The sequence below is a fragment of the Bison bison genome, unplaced genomic scaffold (genome assembly GCF_000754665.1).
Source record: "Bison bison bison isolate TAMUID 2011002044 unplaced genomic scaffold, Bison_UMD1.0 scf7180017864249, whole genome shotgun sequence".
NCBI lineage: Eukaryota > Metazoa > Chordata > Mammalia > Artiodactyla > Bovidae > Bison > Bison bison.
The window spans coordinates 123,692-134,092 of record NW_011494821.1 but is presented as its reverse complement, the minus strand read 5'-3'; the positions used below and the strand labels follow the sequence as shown (position 1 = coordinate 134,092).

Below are 10,401 nucleotides of genomic sequence, written 5' to 3'. Positions count from 1 at the left end.
GGTGGGGCCAGCCCTCCCTCCAGCAGCCCCCAGCAGGCCTCATGTGGACACTGGCACTAGGTGGGATCTTCCTGGCAGCCGTTGAGGCCTGTGTCTTCTGCCGCTTCCCAGACCGTGAGTTGTCGGGCCGCCTGGCCCGGCTTTGCAGCCAGATGGAGGTCCAGTGGAAGGACTGTGAGGTCTCCTGGACATTCTCGGCCTTTGCCTTAGGTAAAATCAGACATCCAGGGATGGGCCTAACAACAATCTTCCCTGTGCCCCAAGGGGCCTGCAAGTGGCCTCACAGCTCTGCCTCTCAGCCATCTCCTCAGTCCACAGCCCTCTCTGGACACACTTTCTGCTCCCTCTGGGAGAGCTTCTTTGGACCCTGGGAAAGGGCCCAGAACCTTCTTCCAGGTCAGTGAGGGAATCACCCGGTCCTTACCCATCTCCACAGATGATGCATCCTTGAACAAAATCACAGAGAAGACTCACAGAGTCCTGAGAGTCATGGGTGAAGTCAAGGGGGAAGGCACAACCTAGGGGCTTGGAAGGCACAACCAAGGAGGGGGCTGGGGAGGTGGAGTAGGGACGGGTGGAGGGCAGATGGAGACAGGAGAGTGTGATGGGGTGGTGCTGGGTGAAGGGGTGGAGGTGAACCATCCCTGCTGAGGCCCTGGGCACTCTAGCTGCTTTCTGCCTCCCCAGAGATCAAAGGGTCTCTCTACTCACTCCCTTCATATTGGCAATGGCTTCGAAAGACCAAGCTCCGGGAGTACAACAGAGAAGGTACGGATGAGGGGAAGGACCAAGGGGTGCCTAGGTCCTTGGGCAAAGGGGTGTATGGCTGAGCTCATCCGCCCCCCACCCTGCCTTGTCTTTCATTTCAGCTCTCTGCCCTCCCTCCTGCCGTGAGTAAGAAAGGGAAGGGGTAGCGAAAGCCGGGGGCTTGGGGCACTTGAGGAGAGCAGCCACGGAGGGCGGTGGGAGCAGAGAGGAACGGAGGCTTCCCGCCGCACTGCCGGCCCTACTGTCTCCTGCAGGGGGCAGCACCATCCTGTACAACTGTTCAACCTGCCAGGGCTTCGAGGTGTACTGTTGGCCCCGAAAGCGCTGCTTCCCAGGTCCTTACTCCCCACCTCTGCCTCACCCCCACCCAGATCTCTGAGCTCTGAGGCTTCCCCAGCATCGATGGGTATGGTCCCCGGGATCACTCACTGCTTCCTGGGTCCCCTATAGGAAGTCACGATCTTTGGGAAGCTCGGATCCTGCTCCTCTTTGTGTGCGGAACTGCCCTGCTCCTGGGTGTCCCGAGCCTCGCGGTGGAGTGAGTTGGGGGATCAGGGCGGGAGACAGCCTCACCACTTCCCACCAGTACCCCCTCATCCTTCCTCCTGCCCTCGTGGCCCTTCCCTTCTCCCTTCCCAGGCCTCCCACCCTCTGTTTTCCCTCAGGTACAACTACTTCCAAGCAAAAAGTTGACTTGTGAAAACGAGGACAGAGCCTAGCCTCCAGTTCTAAGGAGCTCGTGTGCCCACAACATCCACTTCTCTCTTGGGGTTGGGGGTGGGGTGGGGAGGGCGGGGGACAGCCAGACCCTTAGTTCCAGCCCCAAGTGGTTCAATCTTCCAGACCCTGATACTTAGATATACCCCATAGTCCCAGTGTCAGATGGTCCAGGGACCCAGGCACCCACAGCTGGAAAGCTCCTCCCCTTCATCCCTCAACCAATCAGACAGGGGCAGTCCCCGTGCCAGGAAAATATCTACAGAAGGAAAGAATCCCCTCTGCTCACCACCACTCCCACATCTCCTTCTGCCTGTTCCCGGAACGTGGGGGCTGCCAGGCCCCAGAAACTCCTCTTGGCCCTCCTGTGACTGATTGGGAATCCGGGAATGAGTGTTCTGGAAAAGTCCCTCCCCCTAGAATGAGACCACAGCAGTCAGCCTGCTGGCATGCTCCCCTTCCATTTAACATTGTGAAGCCTCCCACAGAGAGAGGCCTCCCTCCTGCCAGGCCCAACTAAACGTGCTGTCAAATGGCCTCCGCCTCTGCCTGGCCTCTGTCTGCAACTGGGGAGGGCAGGGGGAGAGGGAGGCTCATGTAGCACAGTGGTTCTCAGCTTAGGGAGGTGGGGATTTTGCACCAGAGGAGATGTTTCTGATTGTTTTGATGGGAGTGGGGGGGAATGTAGTACTGGCATCTAATTGTTAGAGACCAGGGATGCTGGTAAACATCTGAAAATGCATGGGAATGTCCTCCAGGACAAAGAATGATCCGGTCTGAACAGTCAGCAGTGTGTGGTTGAGAAACCCTGGTGTCTGGTCCCTTGGTTATCAGGAGTTTGGATTTGGGGGATGGGAGATGGGACATATAAAGAAGAGGCCTATCTCCAACTATAAGTCACAGTCCAAGGGCCTAGGCCTGGGAGGGATCCTTGCCTTCACACAGCCCCATGGTTTTCAAACTGGATACTGAAGTTCAAAGTGGATACTGAAGTTCACACTGGAACCGAAGCTCCCAGTTCTCAACCAGCTGCGTGTGTGTGTGCTAAGTCACTTCAGTCGTGTCCGACTCCACGACCCTATGGACTGTAGCCCACCAGGCTCTTCTGTCTGTGGGATTCTCCAGGCAAGAATACTGGAGTGGGTTACCATGCCCTCTTCCAGGGGATCTTCCCTACCCAGGGATGGAACCTGCGTCTCTTAGGCCTCCTGCATTGGCAGATGGGTTCTTTACCACTAGTGCCACATGGGAGACCGCATGTAGAGTCATCTGGTCATCTTAAAAAAACTACCTGTTGCTGGGTCTTGTCTCCAGAGATGTGGAGTTTAGTGGTCTCATATGGGGCCTCAGTTAATCTAATTTACAGCCAGCCAGGGTTAGAACCACTGTTTGGGGGAATCTGTAAAGGTACTGGGGATAGAGAGAAAGGAGTAATTTATCCCTTCTGGGGAAACATCTTCCATTTTGTTTTACACATTCTAGTCCAATGCTTTCATTTTATACCGAAAAATGGAACCCAGAGATCATATGGCATGCCCAAGCTCATACAACAATTGAAACATTCACTCATTTGATAAATACTAAGTGATTGCCAGCCAGGCACCGGACAACGCTGCCGCCCACACTGGGGTGAGAAGCACCCTGCTCACGCCCCAGCCACAGCAGCTCTCCTTTGTCTCTGGGAGCTGTCTCAAGCCCCCAAGAATGTGCCCTCTTTCCAGGCTCAACATTTTAGCTGTCCTCCTTCTCACACCCAACATGCAGTGGGTCAACAGCTTTGCCCATCTCTGAAGGACCTTGCTCCTCTCTGCCCCTCCTCCTGCTCTATGGATCCCAGCCCTCTCTGGAACCCTCTTTCTCCCTGTGGAGCCCAGTCTCCCAAATGTGCATCTGACTCTGCTAACTCCCCTAAAGCCCACTCTGTACCCTTAGCAGCCACACTGGTTTGGTTTTGTTTTTTTAAATATTTACTTTATTTTCCTGGCTGTGTTGGATCTTAATTGTGGGGTGGGGACTCTCTAGTTATCGTGCATGGGCTTAGTTTGCCTGCTGCTTGTGGGATCTTAGTCCCCCGACCAGGGCTCGAACCTGTGCCCTCTGCATTGGAAGGCAGATTCTTAACCACTGGCCCACCAGCGAAGTCCCCACACTGGTCTTCTTAAAACTCCACATCACTCGACCCTCCTGTCCAGCATCAAATGATGCTTGAAAACTTAGGCTCTGGAGTTGGGCTGCCCGATTTCAAATCCTGGCCCTGGCTCTGGCACATACCAAACCTTGGGAAAGTTATTTTTCTGTTCCTGTTTCCTCCTGTTTTAAATGCGGATCATGTATTTCTTTGATTCCTTGGCCTTTTTTCCTTCGATCTATATTTTAACATCTCTGAAAAACCCATTTTAAATTGAAGACATGTCATAGCATAATGGTATATATTACAATTGAAAATATCTTAAATTCAATGCAGTGGCACTTTCCTTACAGAATGACTGTGAGGTCCAAATCAGTTCATATAAAATGCTTGGGACTTTGCCCAACATGTAATGGGCCCTCATGAAGTATTAGCCATTATAATCTCTTACTTAAAATCTTCCCTAGCTTGTCTTTGCCTATAGAATATAGAGTTGGCCCTTGATCCTGACATTCAAGACTCTCTACCTGCAGCTCCCCTCATCTTCTTTAGTCCTCAGGCCAGAACTGTCCGGACACAGACCTGGTATCCTGCTTGAACACCCCACAGGCATCTCAGACTCCACATGTCCACCTTTCTAGACCTATCTTCCTCCCACTCCCGGGATTTCTCAGGTTTAATGGCATGGCCGACAGGGTCACAGTCATCCTCCTCCCCTCATGCCATGCGCCCACTTCTTACCAGTAAGTGGTCTACCTCGGTAGGTAATGCTTCTTGGAATCTGACCCCCTGGTGTCTCCTGGGGCTTCACCTCAGCTCTGCCCACCCCACAGCCACTCTGAGTCACTTCTAGTTGCCCAAATACTGTTATCTCATATCTCCTTCCTTTGCCCAGGCTTGTTCCTCTACCTGGAAAGACTTTCTCCTTTGGCTCAGATATCCCCTCTTCTGAGAAAACTTCTGTGAGCCCCCAAGGCTAAGTGGAGTGAGTCTGCTCCAGGCTTCTCTTGTGTGGCACCTGTTTACCTCGGGTGTTGGTGTTTCTTTACACATCTTCCTGCTGTACCACACACTACTCTCTAAAGCCACTGCTTAAGGTTCTGGGTCTGTTTCCTCAGAGCCTGGCACATGGTAGATGCCAGGAAGTGTCACTGATGACTGCAGCGCCTTCTCTGAACCCTTGTGATATGTCTTCCCTGGGTAAGCCCTTCATGAACACTTCGCACAGGAGGCTGGCAGAGTTAGTGTTTGTTTTGTGCACATGAGGCCAACGTACCAGAGTGTGGCCTGTCAGGGCAGGGACGGTTTTTCAGAGCCCCTCACCAATCAGGAGGCTTCTGTGGGTGTGGCAGTTTTAAACAATGGCCCCGTACTCTCTGACATGCTGCCTACCTAGAGGTAGGTGCTATGTATCCTTCCCTTGAACCTGGGTTCCATGGCTAGCTGGCTCACTGAATGTGGCAGAAGCGACACTGAGCCACTTTCTGAGCCCAGGCCTTAAGAATCTGTCACCTTCTGCCTTTTGGGACATTCACTCTGGAACTCAGTCGTCTTGCTATGAGGATGCCCGGCCTATTTTAAGGGTCCCCATGGAGGGGTTTGGCCAAAAGCCAGTATCTGCTGCCAGATGTGTAAGTAACGCAGCCCTCCGCTCTCAGATCATCATCCCCAGATTGTCAGGTTTTCCACCCAAGGCCGCAGACATAGTAGAGCAGAGATAAACCATTCCCACAGTGTCCTGTTGGGGTTCCAGACACAAAGTCCAGAGCATAATAAAATAGTTATTTAATGCTACTACGTATTGTTACTCAACAATGGGTAACTGGATGGTGGGGCAGAAAGAAGAGCTTAGAACCTGGCACTAAAAGCCCTGGGTTGGGACTTTCCTTGGGGCCCAGTGGTTAAGACTTGGTGCTTCTACTGCAGGGACCTTGGGTTCAATGATCCCTGGTCAGGGAACTAAGATACTGCATGCCATGGTGGTGTGGCCAAAAGTAATAACAAAAAACAACAAAAAAAGGCCCTGGTTTGAGGATATGGCTGGCACTGCCACTTCCTATTAATAGCTGTATATGTACATGAAAAACATCAGTTCACCAGCCTGAGCTTCAGTCTTCCTATCTGTAAGATGGAGTTAATGATGGTTAACAGGTATGGAGACTATGTGTCAGACTATGTGTTATTTACGTATAGCTCTGTAACAAATTATTCTAAAACTCAATTGTCTGAAACAGTAAACCCTTATTATCTCATGGTTTCTGTGAATCAGAAATTCAGAAGCAGCTAAAATGGGTGTTTCTGGCTCAGAGTTTCTGGTAAGGATGTTGTCCAGATGTAGGTCAGGGTTGCAGACATCTAAGGGCTAGTGGATCAGCCTTCAAGATTCCAAGATGGCTCACTCGAATGTCTGTCTGGTTGGTTGGTGTCAGCCGACGGCAGGAGCCCTCAACTTCTCGACAAGTGGAGCTTCTCCACTGGGCTACTTGACTGTCAGGACATGGTGGCTGGCCTCCTCCAGAGTGAGTGATCCAAGAGAGGGAGGTGGAAGCCACACTGCCTTTTACTACCTAGCTCTGAGGTCACACACCATCCTCACAATAGCCCATTGATTACACTCTTTGTGAACCCATGGACTATAGCATGCCAGGCTCCATGTCCATGGGATTCTCCAAGCAATAATACTGGAGTGGGTTGCCATTCCCTTCTCCAGGGATCTTCCTGACCCATGGATCAAACTTGTGTCTCTTGCATCTCCTGCATTGGCAGGCAGGTTCTTTACTACTGCGACACCTGGGAGCCCCATCGATTACACAGATCATTGTGGAAAGGCATGACACTGTGATACCAGCTGGGGAGGTTCACTGGGAGCTGATTTGGAGACCGGCTACCACACACATGGGCACAGTTAATTTTTCAATAACCCCACAAGGTAGATACTCCTAATAATCTCATCTTGAAGATGAGGAAACAGAGGTGTACAAACATGAAGTAACTTGCCCAGATTTATAGGATGGTAAGTGATCAAGCTGGGATCCAAACTCAGGTAGTCAGACTCCGAAAGTGAGCTCTCAGCTGGTTTCAAAAATAATAATAATTAGGCTGCAATAGATCTTAGTTGCAGGACATGGGATCTTTAGTTGCAGCATGCAAACTCTTAGTTTCGATATGTGGGATTTAGTTCCTGGACCAGGGACGGAACCCGAGCCCCCTGCATTGGGAGCTTAGAGTCTTAGCCAGTGGACCACCTGGGATGTCCCAGAGCTACTGTTCTGTAAAGGCCCTCAGCTCCATTATGAGCCTGTCGGAATATGGAAGATTTAAGACTGCTTCCACTTTGGAAAGAAAACCGTCAGACAGATACAAGGTGGTGGGCTGGTGACTCCATTAACTAGTGAGCAAATGTAAACTGGAAAAGAATAGGACCTCAGGGTCCTGGGAGATGGAGATGGGGTGATGGAACAAGAGGATGTTACTCAAGGGTCTGGGGACAGCTAACTATGTGGGGCCAGGGAGTGTCACGGGGGGAGGGGGCAGGGTTGGGTTCACCAGGAGAACACTTATGGATTAAGTCTAGAAACTCCCATCCCCATCACTCTCACCAAAGGAGCTCCTGATGTCAAAAATCTCCTTTGCTTTACTCTATCCAGATGACTCTGTCTCGTCCATTTGTTCAACAAAGGTTATTGAGCACTTACCATATGAGTCAGAACCATACTGGGCATGGGCGACATAGCAATGCCCAGACAAGATGAAGTCATTTTCTACCTGGAGCTTGGAATCTAACAGGAGAGATAGACAAGTTACTGGCAAATTCTATCAGAGCAATGAGTACAATGAGAAGAAAGCACAAGGATCTTAGGGTGTAGGGGAAGAGTCCAGACCAGATTAGGGGTAGGCTGCCTGCACTTAGCAAGGCCAGATTTGGAGAAGGGTGGGAAGACTTTCAAGAAGAGGGAATAGTCATGCAAAGGCTCAGAGGAGAGAGAGAACCAGAATGTTGGGGGGCTTTCCTCTGCTGAGAGGTTGATGTGGTCAGGGAGAAGGGGAAAAGCTCAGTGATCTCAGGGATCAGGGCAGAAAGGGAGAAGGCAGAGGCACCAGGATGGTTCCTGCAGAAGGATGGGTCCTACCTGTCTGCCAAACCCAAGGTGGGGGAGGGGAGGTTGGCCACCGGGCCGCCCTCTCTGCTTGTCCTCCTGGTTCTCTGCCGTTTGGGGAAAAACTTGGCTCTGGTGGTGTGAATGTGCTCATCTTTCTCGGATGCAGAGCCTGCAGGGCCAGGCAGAAGTTGGGGAAAGGCAGATGGAGAGGGTGGAGGGGGTGGTGCTCTGGGCCTCCAAGTTTAAGTGTTAGCTGGATGCCCCATCTCAGCCTGGAGGCAGGCCTCCAGAGGCAGAGTGAGAATCATCAGGCTCTGCTCCTCCAAACCGCATCATCTTTATTGGCAAAGGTGGGGGAGGAGAGACGCTTAACTCCAAAAATAAGAAACAAAGGGGGATAAAGAGGCCTCTGATTTCCTGGGGTTTTTCCAAGTCAAAGACAAAGGTGGGTGGAGCCTCTGCCTCTGGTTTCCTGCTGGAGCACAGAGCGAACCAGGCCAAGAGTTCAGTCAGGAGCGCCCCCTCCTCAGTCTCCTTTCCATCCCACGCCAAGGATGGCAGGGCAGCCTCTCTCCCCTGAGCCAATGGTCAGAGTCTCTTCCTTGAGTTCCCTCTTTTTTCTCTCTCACCTTTTCCCAGCCTCTTTACACCTCGGGTTGGTTCTGTCACTCCCCTGTTAAAACTTTTCAGGGGGTACCAAAGCCCTAAGGAAAGGCCTGAGCTGACCGCATTCTGCAAGGCCCTGCAGACTGAACCCAACTAGGTCAGGGATCGTGCCAGCTTGTTCACTTGGGTCCCCAGAACCTGGCACAGTGAAAGCCTGCTGGAAGGATGATCTGACACCTAGTTTGGCTTCTGCCAGCCTCTCCGGCTGCATCGGCCTTCATATCCCACCATGTGCTCTACATGCATGTATTAATTCATTCAATACCCAGAGGACTTCCAGTGCACCCAGATCTGTGAGGACACTGGACATCCAGAGGAAAATCAGGTTTCACCTGCTCTTTCCTGAAGATGCTCATGGAACTGCTGTTTCTCCCATCAAGAAATTGGAAAAGGGACTTCCCTGGTGGTCCAGTGGTTAAGAATCTGCTTGCCGATGGAGGGGACACAGGTTCCATCTCTGTGCCGGGAAGATCCCACATGCCACAGGGTAACTAAGCCCACTGGCCACAACTACTGAGCCTGTGCTCTATAATTTGCGAGACTTAGAGCCCATGCTCTGCAATGAGAAGCCCAACCAGCACAACTAGAGAGTAGCCCCCTCTCTCAGCAACTAGAGAAAGCCCTCCCGCAGCAACAAAGACCCAGTACAGCTAAAAATAAATGAAAATTTGGGAAAAAAGAAAAACCCCAACCAAACAAAAAAATGTTGAGTGAAAGAAACCAAATGCAAACAGTAAAGTGTGTGATTCTGTTGACTGAAAGGTCAAGAGCAGGCAGAAACCATCTCTGGGTTTTAGAAATGGGAATAGTAATAGCTGGGGAATTCCCTGGAGATCTAGCAGTCAGGACTCCACACTTTTCACCGCCCAGGGCTTGGCAGTTAGACTGAGCAGACTTCTTCATAGACAATATGCACTGTACCTATTATAGGCCTACATTGTCCCAGGTACCTTAGGACACCTGACAGATCCAGCCCCTCCCGTGTGGAGCCAGTCCATAGTAAATCAGAGATGAGACATGTGCAGGGAACAATCACATCTGTTATCTGCCCTGGTGGGAGGGCAAGAGAGCTGGCAAGAAAACCACAGAACTGTGAACTACGATTTTCCCATCGATGCTGGAATTTTCCATGATTACCAAGGTGAGGGGGCTTTGCCCCTCACGGAACTCTGCAGACTACATTTGCTATGCTCACACATCTATCCCTGGGACAGAAGGACGTAGGCCAGATGGCCTAAGACTGGTCCTGAGACCCGTGAGGGAAAGGGAGAGGGCATACTCCTTCTCAGAGCCTTCTTGGAGCCAGACTATGTCTCCGCCCCACAGGGCAAGCAGAAGTGTACAGAACCCTGGTGTCAGCAGAGGTAACAGGTGGGAGGGGCCAGAAGGAGGCCAGGAAGTGCCAGAGATGGGAAGTTGTGCCCTGAGGTATGGAGCGCTGCCCTGGATCACCAAGACCAGGTACCAAGCTGGAATTGGGCTGAGGAGCCACTCAGAAGCTGTCTCCACCCCACTTGCTCCAGAGCCCCCTACATGTTCCACCTTGGGGAGCTCCCCAAAAGGTCCATTTCGGGGGCAGCACATGAGACCGGGAAAGGACACTCAGAGCAGGGGGAAAGGCCAAGGGCTTTAATCTTAGAGACTCCGTGCGGTCGGTCTGGAGCTGACTACCTGCGCCACCATCAACACCTCTGTCGTGGCGCCATTTCACAGCCCAGAAAGCTGCTCCAGGCCGGCTTTCTGCATCAGAGTGCCATGAAGCCCTCTCAGGGACTCTGTCCTGTTTAGCTTTATCCCCGGGCCCTGGGCGGGTCTCTCTACCAGGGGTTATTCATTTCGTGGGTGGGGCGCTGGTTGAGGGAGGTGGAGGATTCGGTTGAAGTGGGCACGGGGCAGGGGTGAAGGGGGAACGAGACACCGATGAGGAAGTCTGGGAAGGGGTGAGAAGTTCTTTGGAGAAGTCTGAAAAGAGGGCGGGAAAGTGGAGAGAGGGTGGGAAGGGGGCGAGCAAAGGACCTGCGA

At 52.0% G+C, this 10,401-nt stretch overlaps 2 protein-coding genes across 3 annotated transcripts in view; both read left to right on the top strand.

Annotated features, from left to right (window-relative positions):
• Positions 1-6: 6 nt before the first annotated feature.
• TMEM95 (transmembrane protein 95) lies at positions 7-1,509 on the top strand. The gene is made up of 6 exons (XM_010847327.1): positions 7-210; positions 437-493; positions 688-768; positions 870-890; positions 996-1,103; positions 1,219-1,509. Exons 1-6 carry the CDS (start codon positions 42-44, stop codon positions 1,308-1,310), a joined length of 528 nt encoding a protein of 175 aa, XP_010845629.1. The 5' UTR covers positions 7-41; the 3' UTR covers positions 1,311-1,509.
• Positions 1,510-9,756: 8,247 nt separating this feature from the next.
• Positions 9,757-10,401, top strand: part of TNK1 (tyrosine kinase, non-receptor, 1) — an 8,319-nt gene continuing 7,674 nt past the window's right edge. The window contains exon 1 of one of the 2 annotated variants that reach the window (XM_010847320.1): positions 9,757-9,840. In XM_010847320.1, the coding sequence (XP_010845622.1) occupies positions 9,810-9,840 (31 nt within the window). In that variant the 5' untranslated portion in view covers positions 9,757-9,809. The remainder of the gene's footprint in view (positions 9,841-10,401) is intronic. The other variant, XM_010847324.1, reaches the window with a different exon arrangement.

Coding starts and splice junctions, on each gene's coding strand:
- TMEM95 (XM_010847327.1), top strand. CDS start 42: ATGTGGACACTGGCACTAGGTGGGATCTTCCTGGCAGCCGTTGAGGCC. Junction 211..436: donor ATTCTCGGCCTTTGCCTTAG/GTAAAATCAGAC, acceptor CCATCTCCACAG/ATGATGCATCCTTGAACAAA. Junction 891..995: donor TCTCTGCCCTCCCTCCTGCC/GTGAGTAAGAAA, acceptor GGCTTCCCGCCG/CACTGCCGGCCCTACTGTCT.